We start from the raw sequence: 15,648 nt of genomic DNA, 5'->3' as shown, positions 1-15,648 counted from the left end.
CTGTACTCGGACTGATTCCCAGGCTGGCGGCCATCTCACACCAACCTCCTGCTCTTCTAACTGCAGTCTCAGGATTCTCTACTCTCGACTGTACTCGGACTGATTCCCAGGCTGGCGGCCATCTCACACCAACCTCCTGCTCTTCTAACTGCAGTCTCAGGATTCTCTACTCTCGACTGTACTCGGACTGATTCCCAGGCTGGCGGCCATCTCACACCAACCTCCTGCTCTTCTAACTGCAGTCTCAGGATTCTCTACTCTCGACTGTACTCGGACTGATTCCCAGGCTGGCGGCCATCTCACACCAACCTCCTGCTCTTCTAACTGCAGTCTCAGGATTCTCTACTCTCGACTGTACTCGGACTGATTCCCAGGCTGGCGGCCATCTCACACCAACCTCCTGCTCTTCTAACTGCAGTCTCAGGATTCTCTACTCTCGACTGTACTCGGACTGATTCCCAGGCTGGCGGCCATCTCACACCAACCTCCTGCTCTTCTAACTGCAGTCTCAGGATTCTCTACTCTCGACTGTACTCGGACTGATTCCCAGGCTGGCGGCCATCTCACACCAACCTCCTGCTCTTCTAACTGCAGTCTCAGGATTCTCTACTCTCGACTGTACTCGGACTGATTCCCAGGCTGGCGGCCATCTCACACCAACCTCCTGCTCTTCTAACTGCAGTCTCAGGATTCTCTACTCTCGACTGTACTTGGACTGATTCCCAGGCTGGCGGCCATCTTACACCAACCTCCTACTCTTCTAACTGCAGTCTCAGGGCTCTCTACTCTCGACTGCACTGGGACTGATTCCCAGGCTGGCGGCCATCTTACACCAACCTCCTACTCTTCTGGCTGACAGAACTCGCAAGACATATCCCGCTTATAACATCTCGGCATGGATCGTGTAAAAACACCACTCATCTTTAGTTCAATTTTGCCTAGCAACGCCCGCTATCTCGTGGTCGCCGCCTAGCAACGGCCCCACATGCCGGACTAAGTCTACATGACTTACTTATGGGCGGTTATGTAATTGCGACAGTACAGTGATTCAAAATACACTGACTACATAGCAACTACGTGTTTGTAGGTTCATAGAAAGGAAACGTAGCATTATTGTGTCACCAAGGTTCAGCTCTGAGAGGGACACATTTACTTCTATTTGCCTTTAAAAGAACACACCAAAAGGTCAGTATTTCTAAAATAAGTGACAGGGACTCACAAGGCTTGTACGCCGGAGTGGAGGTTGTTGGGCACGTCTAGTAGGCCGGCTCCTTTGCACCTGCATTCCGCCATCTCTTCCCCCTCGTCCGCTGTTGTGTTCCAGCAGTCGCACCACCAGAATTCGCCACTGAACGTCATAGCTGCTTGTTCGTCTTTCGCACGTATTGTGGCGCTCCAATCGCTCGTCATGGCTGCCATTCCGTGAACCAAGATACACATCACGGCCATGTGGAGCATTCTCTGTGGACAGATGTCAATTGATAGAATTTTATAGCACAAAGCCCTTTAAAATTTCATCGGTAATTTGTCATATGCAAACACTGAAAGCCCTAATATCAATTACTTGAAAAGTTCTGGAAAGGTACTTTATACAGGTAATACTCCTGACATAGGAACACGATGGAGGTGAGTGAAGAGTCTGGCGCCTCGGGGTCTTTACCCCCACGAAAAAGAAACATAGGTACCCATTGGATAGGAGGCTGGGAGTGCCCCAGATTTCACCTTGAAAATGTGGAAAACAGAAAATTTTCTTGCCTCTGCCGGGAATTGAACCTCTGTCGTCCAGCCTGTAGCCCATCGCTATACAGACTGAGTCATCCAGGCTCACAACGCAGTAACCGTGCGTAATAATTAATGATTCTAGCTGGAGGAACTACTGTCAGCAGAGGTTTTCTATAAAAACAAATTTCTTCAGAACTATTCAACGTCTTTTCCTGAACTGGAAAAACAGAGCCACAGTTTTGACACTATTTAGCGCGCAATTTAGCAACACATATATGTTGCATTTGAGGTACTCTTAACGGTGATCCTGAAAATGGAGGCAATATTTTCATCCGAAACTTCGATTAATTCTACCGGACTACATGGCGTCATATCCCAGAAGATTATAATTTTCATGTATATATTGTACACGTATACATTGCTTTCAGTCACAACTTGATCACCTTTAACAATAGATGGATGAGTGATTTGGCCTTCAGGTGTAAAATAGACCCTGTCAGACCTTTTACGGGTATACAATTCATGAACAAATACTTTTTTCCACATTACCGGTACCAACTCGATTTTCTTCCCAGGTGCATTTGCAATGTGGCCTCGTATTGATATGCATCTGCTCTGAATTATCTCAAATGCAACAAAATGGTGGAGCCTCCGATACCAAGCTGCAGTTTCCACAGATAACCCTTCCACTGATGTGCTATTATATAATCATATATACACTCATATATTACATGGCAATTTTACTGAATGTGCACGCTGTGAACAATGGAGTAAGTTTTTGTGGCCAAAGGTCGAGTCTGCAAGACGTACAGCAGTCTCCCTGTCACCTGCAACTACTAACAACAATAATGTCTATATTCAGCTGGAGGGACTTAGTAAAAGTAAGAAAATCCTTAGTACATTCGGTGAACCTGCCGAGATTCGAGACATCTCTCTAATATAAACGTAGATTATGTACCTCGGAATGACACTTGACGCCAAACTCCGATGGAAGGAGCATATTAAGAAGAAGCAAGAGGAACTGCAAATCAAATTTCGAAAAATGAACTGGCTGATCGGACGTCATGTACAAGCTGCTCCTGTATAAACAAATGCTGCGACCAGTCTGGACATATGGCGTCCAACTATGGGGATGTGCGAAAAAATGCAACATCGAAGTAATCCAAGGATACCAGAACAAAGTACTAAGACGCATAGCAGATGCGCCCTGGTATATACGCAACAGGGACCTCCATCGAGACCTCAGTGTCGAAACAGTCGCATCCATTACTGCAAGATACGCCACCTGACACGAAAACCGACTTCGACAGCACGTCAATGAAGAAGCGTCCAGGCCCCTAAATGTGGGAAACCTAACCAGGCGACCCAGACGGACCAAACCTTACGAACTAGCCAAGCAGCCCGACAGCTAAGGGATCCGATGGGCGAACTTAACTTCATATAATCTTAGTAACTTAGTGTCAAATTAAAACATATTGTTAGTTCAAGCGAACTAGTCTTTGTAACGTTTTGCTTACATCTTGTTGCAGCCAATAAAAATAATAAAAAAAACCCCCTAGATTATTACCACTACACGAATCTGCACCGAAAGGTATGAAAATTCACAGAGGAAACAGTAGTAAAAGTTGTTCCTGTGCTTAATTAATTAAGAATGATTAAATTAAGACATACGGGGCAAAGGAGATATAGCTCAAACTTTCTTGAACTTGGTATCAGTTGGAGGTGACTTTTCAGCTTCCGGCACCTGCCGCATAATCCCCTGAGAAGAAGCCCCTGTTACCCATTGGGTAGGTGGCTGGGTGGGCCCCAGGACGGTCTAGACGCAGTAGAGAAGAGAAAGAACTTGCCCCTGCCGGCCCCTCCACTGCGCCGCTAAACAGACTGAGCTACTCGGAGAAAACCCGCCCTAATGACATGCCCACAACAAAATTCCCATGGCCTCACCTGGGACTGAAATATAACTATAATTTCTTATCAACCACTCTTCTTGCTGACTGCACCTTCCAGTCGTGGCGGCGACTCCAGAAGAGGCTGCACTTCTGTCCGGTTAGCGCGATAGCTAGTGAAGAGGTGCAGTGTCGGGCCGTAAGGTCCAGTTAACTACAACATGGCACAGAAACAGACCACGCTGGCAGCACCTCGCAATGAATGCAACTGGTTCGGCCCAACCAACCAGGCCGTGGAAGTACACAGGGTTGTGAGACGTCGAGGCTCCCTAATTTTCTAGACGGTCGGTTCAGAGATAGAGGTAAGGTTAAGTACAGATATCCCTGTAACAAGCCGTGAAGGTCGCGCCATAGCTCAAGCGGTTAGTCGCTGGTTTCCCACCGCGGCGGGTTTTCTCCGAGTACTTCGGTTTCCCCTGCCAATCTTCATTCCACCAAATTCTCCATCATCATAATTACCAGGGGCACGCCACAATAGGCGAATCAGTGGTCGCCGTGCCGAGTGGGCCCAGTTGGACACCACCCCCCACTAGCGAATTTTAACAAGCCATGAAGGACCACAGGGGATGTGAGACGTCGAGGCTCCCACATTTACTAGAAAATTGCCTCACAGATGGCTGCTAGGTTAAGTAAAACTATCCCTGTAACAGGCCGTGGAGGACCACTGGTTTGCGAGACGTCGAGCCTGTCATATTTTCTAGACAGTCGGCTCGCAGATGGCGGTGAGGTTGTCAGCCTTACTCGCCGGCCGCCCTTTACCCACAAGAAAATTCCTGGTATTTACTTCTGTTAGAGGCTGAGTCGATCCCAGGGCAAACGTGTGTCCCGAAGAATTAGGTCAACTGAAAAATTCAATAACCTCATTGGGAATCGAACCCGCGACCTTCCAGCTGTAGCATAGTGCCTCAGCCAACTACGCTACTGCATTCCCCATGTCCATTTACTTTATTCATTTAAATAAACTGCAATAATGTTGGCTCTGACCTTCTCACTGTAGTACAAGCTCGTGGCTTTTGGGCACGTGACAGACTTCACATTCGCACTGTTGCCTTACTCTGTTTCTCCCTGCCTTCCCTTTACGTTTGAGAGGTTCAATAAGAGCCATTTGTTGTCCACTCTCTCTGCTCCATAGAAGGCCAGCCCCTACTTTACGCTGCCCTCATTGCTTTCATTGTTTCGGTCACGGCCACTTGCCTTCCGCTTCCTGCATTCCTAAAATTGTCTTTCCCACGTTTGCCCTGAAGATGGAGGCAGCAGGTTTACAAGAAAAACTGATAACTTTCTACCATAGAACACGGCGTCATTTCAGAATACTGTAAATTTCAATTGTAACCAGGTTGAACTCCTTTCATGATAAGGATTTCACTGATTATGGTGTTATCATTTCCATTAGGTGAGGAATTTCGCTTGGGGTGGGGTGAGACCGAGTCCACTTGGCACGTCGGCCAATAACTGGCCTACTGTACCAGCCCTGGATGACAGGTAAGTATGGAGTACCTGGTGGAATGAGAATTTGCAGGAAACCGAAGTACTCGGGGAAACCCGTCCCAGTGCCACTTTGTCCACCACATGGAGTGGGATTGAACCCGGGTCACCGCTGTGGGAAGCCAGTCACTACCGCCTGAGCTATGGCACTGTCTAGGTAGAGGGTTGGTTAGCGGTTATTGGGACTTTCATAAGGGAGATGTATTTCCCAATTACGGTCTTAAGACCGTATAAAGAGATGGGGTGAAAATGTCTTTAAGTAGGTCATGACCTCCTTAACAAGTTGAAGCAGATATTTCAGCAAAATAAACAAAAATTAACAGCTCAATTAGCGACTGACTACGGGCTGGACAACCGAGGGCTCTGAGTTCAAGTCCCGGCAGGGTAAAAATGTTCCCTTCTCCACGTAGTCCAGATCGGCTCTGCGGTCCACCCAGCCTCCTATTCAGTGGGTACCGGGAGGTATATCCCGGGTGCTAAAGCGGTCGGGGTGTGAACCTGACCACTCACCTCCGTCTAGTGCCGAGTCTAGTGGATCTATACATCCACTCACCCATACGTCTTCATGGCGTAGTGCTTAATTGGGTAAGCACCTGGACAACTCACTATACCTTTCTGTAATTCCTAACGGTCCGGAACCAGAGTCCCTGGTTTCATTGAGCTGCAGCTTGCGATCTACGGATCATTTGTCCAGAAGACGGAGTCTAACGACAGGAACAGCCATCAGGTTCTTCTGCAGGTAAGGCTTACACACTTGTATTTCGGAGGTAATCGTTTCGCATCACAACGGGGATACCAGGTAAACTAACTCATGGTTTTCGTGGTTTTCCTCAGTCCCGATTGCCGGTATAGGCCACTATCGCTTGCTCATACCTCCATTCCAATTCATCACTCATCTATCATCCTACCTTCAAACGCAATATAATCTCGAAACCAAAGGGGGAAAAGGAATTCTACTAAAACGAAGGTGCAGGAATGGCCCAAATGAAGGGTTACCGGCCGGAACTGTAGCCAGAGATGGGAACTGTCAAATTTTATTGTCGAATATGCAACGAGCATTCCGCCGCTAGGGTCCACAGATTTAGACCTTATTATCTAACTTCATGGAGCTGAGACCTTTTTGAGAAGCCGACAGCTGTGGAGCTATACAGCAACTTTCCAAAATTTTACGGAACCCGGAAGTTCATTACCGTGTTCACAAGAACCTTCCAGTGGTCCGGATCCTTAGCAAGGTCAATCCAGTCCATACCACCACATCCTATATCCCTAACATCCGTTTTAATATTATCCAGCCACCTAAATCTTGGTCTTCCTAGTAGTATCTTTCTTTCTGTTTTTTCCACCAATGCATTCGTCTCCCCCATTCGTGCTACATGCCCTGCCCACCTCATCCTCCTTGACTTGATCTTTCTAACTATACTTGGAGAAGAGTACATGTTATGAAGCTCCTCATTATGAAGTTTTCTCCAACCTCCTGTCACTTCATGTCTCTTCGGTTCAAATATTCTCCTCAGCACCCTGTTTTCAAACACCCTCAGTGTATATTCTTCCATAAATGTCAGAGACCAAGTTTCACACCCATACAGAAGCACAAGCAAAATTATAGTTTTAGTATATTAAGCTTGTTACGAAATGACACAAAGGGCTTCAAACCTTATTACAAACCAGTAATGGTACTCATGTCCACAAGGGGCCTGTAGAGTGAACAGAGCGGGTTGCAATATCGGTAAACTTCTAGACTCAAACTCCGGTGGTGCCGGGTCCGAGTTTCGGCTTGTTCTGGCTGGAGATTTTACTGCTTTTCCACAGATCCTCCAGGAAAATATATGTACAGTGTCACAATGAGGCAAAAAACGCGTCATTACACGTCTTTTCAAACTCGACATCGGCCAACTACCCCATCACTAGACGATATAACGTCAAGCTAATGGCAGCTCCACAAACTGTACAACAAAACAGATAGTATTCTGTCGTGCCGGGCCCACGCGGCCGATTGAATGGGATGGCATCGCTCACTGTGGCATCCATTAGACAATCTGAAACGCGATCCTTGCAGCTCTATACACAGCGTAAGGTCGCGTGCGACTGTTCTTGTGTTTGCTGTCCATGGAGCTATTTTAGTGACGCGGTTTGTAGGAAACGTAGCCCCGTGACGTCACATACAAGTACTCCGAGGTGACGGCGACATCCAGTAACAGGTGCTCTTAAAACAACATTTTTATAACGCTACCTTCGAAATTTGTGTTCTATTGAAAACAAAAATATTAATATAGTGTTTTCAGCACATGGGGCACGCGTGGTTGAGCCGGAAGGAGATGGATTCGTTTCCCGATGAGGTCATAGGATTTTTCAATTGACCTAATTCCTCCAGGCGCACTGTGGCCCTGGATTCGACTCAGCCTCTAACAGAAAAGAGTGCCAGGAATCTTCCGGGGGGGGGGGTAAAGTGCAGCCGGTGTAAGGTTGACAACCTCACCGCAATATGTGACCTGATTGTCAAGAAAATGTGGGAACCTCAACGTCTCACAAACTTATGGGCCTCCACGGCCTGTTACAGGGATAGCTTTCCTTTTTCTTTCAAAAAATTTTGTTCACATTTTTGGGCCCTTAATTACACCAAAGTGTATGTATAAATATAGACAGATATTAAGAAGGGACTAAAGTCACTAAATGCCGGGCGCAGTAGCCGCGCGGTCTAAGGCATGAACTGCCTTCGCTCGAGCTGATGTTGGAATCGTGGGTTACAATCTCACTCAGGACATGGATGTTTGGTGTGTGTACGCATTTATTCTGTGTTTAGGTAGCGGCCTTGCGACGGGCTGACCACTGGTCCAAGGAGTCCTGCCGTGCATGACAAACTGTTACGGTACTGAATAAGAGGCCAGGGCCCTGAATGTGCTTGAAGAGCCACCGGAAAAGAATACAGGAAATGCATAAAAATGTAGTTCAGATTAATTTATAAATCAGCATTATTCCATCGAACGAAACGGAGTAAAGAACACTATAAAAGGTAAAGTGACTCTTCGTGGTCTTAGAGACTGGGGTTCGATTCCTGACAGGATTTTCACGCTTCCCTATCATGTGAAAATTGGCTTTTGCGCATACCGAGTCCGTCACGTGACTGACGAGCCGCGCTTTGGCAGGGACTTGCAGCAGACTCAGTCACATGCACTGAGCAACCAGTTTAAGAACAAAGTGAGCTCAACCTCCATTCCTCCCCTTCACGGCTCCATGGCAGAAGCAAACATTACTTGCGCGAATCTCTGAAGCGTTCTGACAAATGTGGAAATTTGACGACGCTGTCACGAGATCTGACTGAACACAGTCGGATGCTAGGCTCGTCAATGAAAGTTGCGAAGTGAAAATTTTCGACACATGACACTTGTAGGATTTGCTAAGCAACTTCATTGCCAAGGAACCTTGCTAAGACGAATGTTACCTACTGTTTCGAATTTTTCTCCCTTAACAACTTATCGTATTAATTTTAAAGCGCCCCACGTCTCCCAGACCGGTTCTAGGGCCCATCCAGTCTCCTATCCAATGGGTACTAGGGGTTCTTTCCCCAAGAGTAAAGCGGCCAGGGCGTGAAGCTGACCACACTACCAACTAGTGACGAAGTCAAAAAAATATGGATCTATGCATCAACTAACCCATGCACTTTCATGGCGTAATGCTTAATTAATTAAGCACATGGACAACTTTACTTCTAATATGAGCAATCACAACGATAAACGGACTTCCTACAGCAGACGAAAACCGCATTTCACTTCTGACGCGTCGTTCCAGTAAATATAAGTTTTAGTCTGATAACGTCACTATTATTAATATTGATTTGAATTGAAGGTAATCAAAGTGTTTACTATAAGCAATACTGACTTCGGGGTTGTTAATCTGTGTCTTTTTGAGAGCATCAGACGTTTCGGAGGAACATATCGTATCTAAGGAAGAAACGAGCGAAAGCAGGCAGCTGTCTCAGTTTGTCGCCTGTTTCTGTTCCTATCTTGCTTGCCTTATTCTTCCACACTAAGACTATGTAGAGACGAATCACCTGTAGTGAGACGATTGCCCAGCAGTCTCGGGGGCTTGTAGCAATGGTGAAGTCTCCTGCCCACACTCAGACACTTCCAGAAGAAACTACAAGCCAACATGCAAGTGCAAAAATAATAAATATGGGTGCAAAGACACTACACATACTTTCACATGTACCCTTGACGGACTATGGCCTTTTTATTTACGTCCAGTCCTCCTACAGACGATTACAACGTAATCAGAATCGGTCTAACCGTTTTCGAGAAAATTTACATTTCGCGTTTGGCCGCTAGAGCGCGTAATATCCCTATTCTGAAAAGATCACGCAGTTTCGCTCAGGGAAATAGTCTCCATATATTTCAGAATTTTAATTCAAAGAGCATCGAGGAAATAGACAATTTCGTATTTGCAGGACCCTGTGAATGACTCTTTATTCTGGAGGAATATTGATGTAGATTCCAAAGGGTTCTGACGATGGGGTATAACATCCTGGATTACTGGGTTTTTGGACTTCGTCCGGTATTCTAAAAATATATATACATAAACCACAAAATAGCTCAACGTTTCGCAAGCTATATCTGTTTCTGCTTTCAGGTGAAGGGAGGGACACACCTACTGTGTTGAGTCCGTTAGAAATAGCTAACCTCAGTCATCTCTCTCCTTATAGTTGCAGACATGTAACAGAAAACCGCACCAGTCAGGAAATATGCAACATAAAAGAAGAAATTTTTACTGAAAACATTTAAAAATTTGCATTTTATTCTCCTGTAAACTTTATATATATATATGTGCCATATGTACCCAAAGCAGGAACTGTGGAGCCAGAGAAACAGCTGTTACTTGCGAACGGCTCTGCAACAACATTCGTTCTACACAATAGCCGTTGCTACGGAGCACTCTCAATAAGCAATAGACAGCCGCTGCTAGGGAACGGCTCGGTAAACATATTCCAGCGGAAACGGTTAGCATACGAGAATGAACGGTGGTGCTTGCAAGGGCCATGGCGAGGAGTTATAAGGAAACATTTGGGGCGACCATGTCAGTTGTGTACGGGAGTCAGTGACAGCTGTCAGTTGAAAGTCTGCCTGTGAAAAGAGGACTATGAGGTTGGTGTGAAATGGCTACCAGCATAGGAGTTGTCAGTTGATAGAGAGTTGTGTAGGGGAGGCTGTGAAGATAGGGCCCGACCGCGAGAAGCTGAAGAATCCCAACTCTTAGAAATCATTGGTAAGGAACTGCTGATGAAAGACACAGTATGCTGGAAAATGGTTTAGCGAGTGCTGTGGTGATTTATGAGTTGTGGAGATTAGCAATAGCGCTGTAATCACCTGTAGATCCTATTGATCAATATATTCCATTCATTAATCTATACCCCGTCAATAGTCACCCATAACTCGTCAGAATATACATACAAAAACGAAAAACAAAATCAGTGGCCTGTAGTCCGCAAGCGAACTGTACCGACCGAGCAATCGCCGCTTGTCGGCGAAGTTAGTGCCAACTTTAGCGGATAGAGGGTGTCGCGTAGTCAGCGCAGGGGATCCCCACGGCCGTTAATCTCGATGTTCTAGAACGAAGCCGCTATTTCCTGGAAATAGCTCCTCAGTTATCCTCACGAGGCTGAGTTGACCTCAATTCAGATCCACTAATTCCCAGAAAATCTGGTAGGGCCGGGAATAGAAGCCGGACCTCTGGATCTGTAGGCAGGAACTCTGACCACTAGACCACAGAGGCGGTCAGACAGAATATAGAGCAACTGCACAGGAAGTCCTTATTAATATTGAGTCTGTAAGGACGACTAAGAACAGTCGGAGTATGTAAGGTCATATGAATATAGGAATATATTGAACTTGTTTACACTGAATGGTTTGTCATTCCAGTACACATATTCATTCCAGTACACATATATTGAGACTGTAACGGGATACTACAACAAAGTTTCCCTGTAACATCTGAAGAGTGGCGAAAAGAGGTTACTGTGAACTCGTCCTTGATGTAAGATTGGAATATTACCGATGGTGGACACCATCTGACGGTGACAGGAGGAAATAACGTGCATATGTAAACAAAATCTCTCATACAGGGAACAGAGAAGAGCTTAAAAATCGCGTAATCATCATCATCAGCAGCAGCAGCAGCACCTTTCCGAGCTATAGACATCCTAAGAAGATTTCGCCAAATTGCATCCGGTTTTCAGTTCTTTCGATTTCGGAGCAAATAATTTCCATTTTAAGGAGAAAGGTCATCACCTTGGGTTTAACCCCCAGCTTGGAGGACCAGGTACCTGTATTTATGTCCCACAGTGACAGGGTGGCCCAGATGCACCTCAGTCTCCTACGACTCGCAAGGTTACGGTGGAGGTATTCTAACCCGCCTCCAGATATACACGTATAATGCTCTATATGAGGCGTTCTCAAGCTGTGACAGCGCGACTACATAGATAATTACATAAATTAATCCGACCCTCCATGGCTGCCAGGCTGCGAAAAGTGCAATTATGCAAATTGCTGTAGGTCTCCCTACGGTGACAGCAGAAACCTGAATAGCTTTACAGCCTCTCTACACGTACAGTAAGCGATAAAATGTTCCTGTAAATACACGAAAAGTGCAGTTCTGCACACTGTTGCAGGTCCCTATCAGACTGTACGGTGACAGCAGGAACCTGAATAGCTTTACAGCCTCTCTACACGTACAGTAAGCGATAAAATGTTCCTGTACATACACGAAAATTGCAGTTCTGCACACTGTTGCAGGTCCCTGTCAGGCTGTACGGTGACAGCAGGAACCTGAATAGCTTTACAGCCTCTCTACACCTACAGTAAGCGATAAAATGTTCCTGTGCAGTCACGAAAAGTGCAGTTCTGCACACTGTTACAGGTCCCTGTCAGGCTGTACAGTGACAGCAGGAACCTGAATAGCTTTACAGCCTCTCTACACGTACAGTAAGCGATAAAATGTTCCTGTACATACACGAAAAGTGCAGTTCTGCACACTGTTGCAGGTCCCTGTCAGGCTGTACGGTGACAGCAGGAACCTGAATAGCTTTACAGCCTCTCTACACCTACAGTAAGCGATAAAATGTTCCTGTGCAGTCACGAAAAGTGCAGTTCTGCACACTGTTACAGGTCCCTGTCAGGCTGTACAGTGACAGCAGGAACCTGAATAGCTTTACAGCCTCTCTACACGTACAGTAAGTGATAAAATGTTCCTGTACATACACGAAAAGTGCAGTTCTGCACACTGTTGCAGGTCCCTGTCAGGCTGTACAGTGACAGCAGGAACCTGAATAGCTTTACAGCCTCTCTACACGTACAGTAAGCGATAAAATGTTCCTGTACATACACGAAAAGTGCAGTTCTGCACACTGTTGCAGGTCCCTGTCAGGCTGTACGGTGACAGCAGGAACCTGAATTGCTTTACAGCCTCTGTACATCTACAGTAAACAGCAGAAAGTTCCCTGAAAATTTTCGCGAAATGTTTTACTGGCTGCAGCTGAATTTCCTCAAGTGTCTACATTATATTAAGCCTTACTGACTTGCCGAACTATGCGTGGATGCAACAATGTTCTGTACAATTCGTCAGAACTTTGTGACCTTGCAGTACGCTGTAACACCATGGAGGATCACGAACCACAGACTGAAAGACAATTATATATATAATACATCCAATAAATATCCTATTCAAAAACCACCTATTCTGAATTACTGCGGAGCTTGGCACGCAAGGGGATGAGCCTTCGGCCGCACAGGCGCTGTACCACAAGCGGTTTGGAATTTGCTACAGACGTAGCGACTTGAACATGTGCAGTCGGCTGAAGTTAGTATTGAAGTGGACGAAAATATGGCACGAGGCTAACATTAACATGCAAACCCTTTTCTAAGCAATGCCAGAAATAGGCTCATGCAACAATAGAAAAGTACTGGAGGTGTTTTCTATGTGGTCCGCGCCATTCCCAGTACTTGGTAACGGGCCAATGAACATACATTGTGACACGTGCTTTCCGTGAGGTCGGACTCGAGGCTATATAACGCGAATTCCAAGTGAGCAGTCAGTCGGAGCACGAGATTGAGACTTGTCGGTAGGATGAGCCACAGGAAGTTAGTAGTTGAAGAATTTGGGAGTTCAGTTCAGTAGTTGAGTTGAGTGTTCAGCAGTGGAGTGTTAACCAGCAGGCAGCGGAAGCTGAAGAATCTCCATCGCTAAGATTCGTTACCAGGAAACGTCTAGTGAAGCCACTACAGCTGAATAGCCATTGTGGAGAGCTGTTACCATGTACAGGCTAGTGAAAGCAGATTGACAAGACTTGGCGTGGAGTGATTTGTAGCGTGGAAATCAGCAATAGTGTAATAATTATATGTAGTTACGACCTGTAAGTGGTCAACACTTGCTATTCACCCATCCAAACGCCGTCTATAGTCACCAATACACCTGACAGTATGAATGCGTTCATTAGATCAAACTGGTTCAGACAGGAATCAAAAATGTTTTTTTTTGTGAACCAAAAACTGAACCTTAGCTGTTCAGTGAAAGAGGAGACATTCTTGACCAGCGGTAAAACTGACTGTCAAGAATATTTCCCTTCTGTTTATTCCCTGTTTCTTGCTAGGTTCACTCTTCGACCGTGAAGATTGGTTCGATATTTTCCTCCTAAACGTCTGTGGACGTCTCTCGAACTACACGGCGTGACAAACTGCAGTATCTCGCTCCTCATATTTAGAAAGGTTTTAAATCAGCGTTGAAGTCAAGTGATTAGTGTTACAGTTCGGAGGACCTTGGCGCTATTCGTGGCTCCGAGGGCGAGCCTATACTGGCTAATGATTTTCAAGGCTTGTCTCGAGGCAAATGGTATGATATTGTCTTTAAATCGCACATCGCCTTCTTCCCTAAGTTCCTTATCCCACTCCTTACGCACTATTTCGAGAAAAAATCGTTAAATAAAGAAATAGGCCAAATTTATAGCTCAGAGTTAAATAATTCTTAAATATGAACTACTTACAAGCGTACGAGATTTACAGTGTGTTGTGTCAACAGGACACGCACCGCGACACTGCACTGTACCTGATGACAGAGACCTCTTTACTAGTTATATACACGTGACAGGAAAGAAAACTACAAGAGGAGAGACAGATTGGAGAGAGATTAAGATAATCCGATACTTCGCTTCTGGCCAAGCATAATCCGGACTCTCTCCTTTCAATTCTGCGTCCGTCTTAACAGAACGTAAGTCATTTATCTCTGGCGACAGTTCCGTTACGAACACTCAATAGCGCAGTTGGTTGAGACACTATGCTACAAGCTGGAAGGTAGCGAGTCGATTCCTGATGAGATCGTTGTATTTGTCAGGTGACCTAATACTTCCATCAGCATTTTGGCCTTGGGGTCGACTCAGGCTCTAACAGAAATGGGTACCAGGAATCTTCCTTGGGGATAAATGGTGGCCGGTGCGTAAGGCTGACAACTTCACCGCCATCTGTGAGTCGATTGTCTAGAAAATGTGGAAATCTCGACGTCTCACAAACCTATGGGCCTCCATGGCCTATTACAGGGATAGCTTTACTTAACCTCAACAACACTTATGAGCCGATTGTCTAGAACATGTGGGAGCCTCGACGTCTCACAACTCTACGGACCTCCACGGCCTATTACAGGGATAGCTTTACTTAACCTCAACAACACTTATGAGCCGATTGTCTAAAAAATGTGTTNCGCACTATTTCGAGAAAAAATCGTTAAATAAAGAAATAGGCCAAATTTATAGCTCAGAGTTAAATAATTCTTAAATATGAACTACTTACAAGCGTACGAGATTTACAGTGTGTTGTGTCAACAGGACACGCACCGCGACACTGCACTGTACCTGATGACAGAGACCTCTTTACTAGTTATATACACGTGACAGGAAAGAAAACTACAAGAGGAGAGACAGATTGGAGAGAGATTAAGATAATCCGATACTTTGCTTCTGGCCAAGCATAATCCGGACTGTCTCTCTCCGTTCAATTCTGCGTCCATCTTAACAGAACGTAAGTCATATATCTCTGGCCACAGTTCCGTTACGGACACTCAATAGCGCAGTTGGCTGAGACACTATGCTACAAGCTGGAAGGTAGCGAGTTCGATTCCTGATGAGGTCGTTGTATTTGTCAGTTGACCTAATACTTCCATAAGCATTTTGGCCTTGGGGTCGACTCAGGCTCTAACAGAAATGGGTACCAGGAATCTTCCTTGGGGATAAATGGTGGCCGGTGCGTAAGGCTGACAACTTCACCGCCATCTGTGAGTCGATTGACTAGAAAATGTGGAAATCTCGACGTCTCACAAACCTATGGGCCTCCATGGCCTATTACAGGGATAGCTTTACTTAACCTCAACAACACTTATGAGCCGATTGTCTAGAACATGTGGGAGCCTCGACGTCTCACAACTCTACGGACCTCCACGGCCTATTACAGGGATAGCTTTACTT

The 15,648-nt window shown here is 45.7% G+C and overlaps 1 protein-coding gene across 1 annotated transcript in view; it reads right to left on the bottom strand.

Annotated features, from left to right (window-relative positions):
• Nucleotides 1-15,648, bottom strand: part of LOC117282618 (transforming growth factor beta activator LRRC33-like) — a gene marked incomplete at its 3' end in the record, with an annotated part of 135,841 nt that overhangs the window by 27,798 nt on the left and 92,395 nt on the right. Inside the window, 1 exon segment of the mRNA XM_033753008.1 lies at nucleotides 1,220-1,461. Within this exon segment, the coding sequence (XP_033608899.1) occupies nucleotides 1,220-1,461 (242 nt within the window).

The sequence above is a fragment of the Cryptotermes secundus genome, unplaced genomic scaffold, assembly GCF_002891405.2.
Source record: "Cryptotermes secundus unplaced genomic scaffold, Csec_1.0 scaffold1244, whole genome shotgun sequence".
NCBI classification, from domain to species: domain Eukaryota; kingdom Metazoa; phylum Arthropoda; class Insecta; order Blattodea; family Kalotermitidae; genus Cryptotermes; species Cryptotermes secundus.
This window is presented reverse-complemented; position numbering and strand designations above follow the sequence as displayed.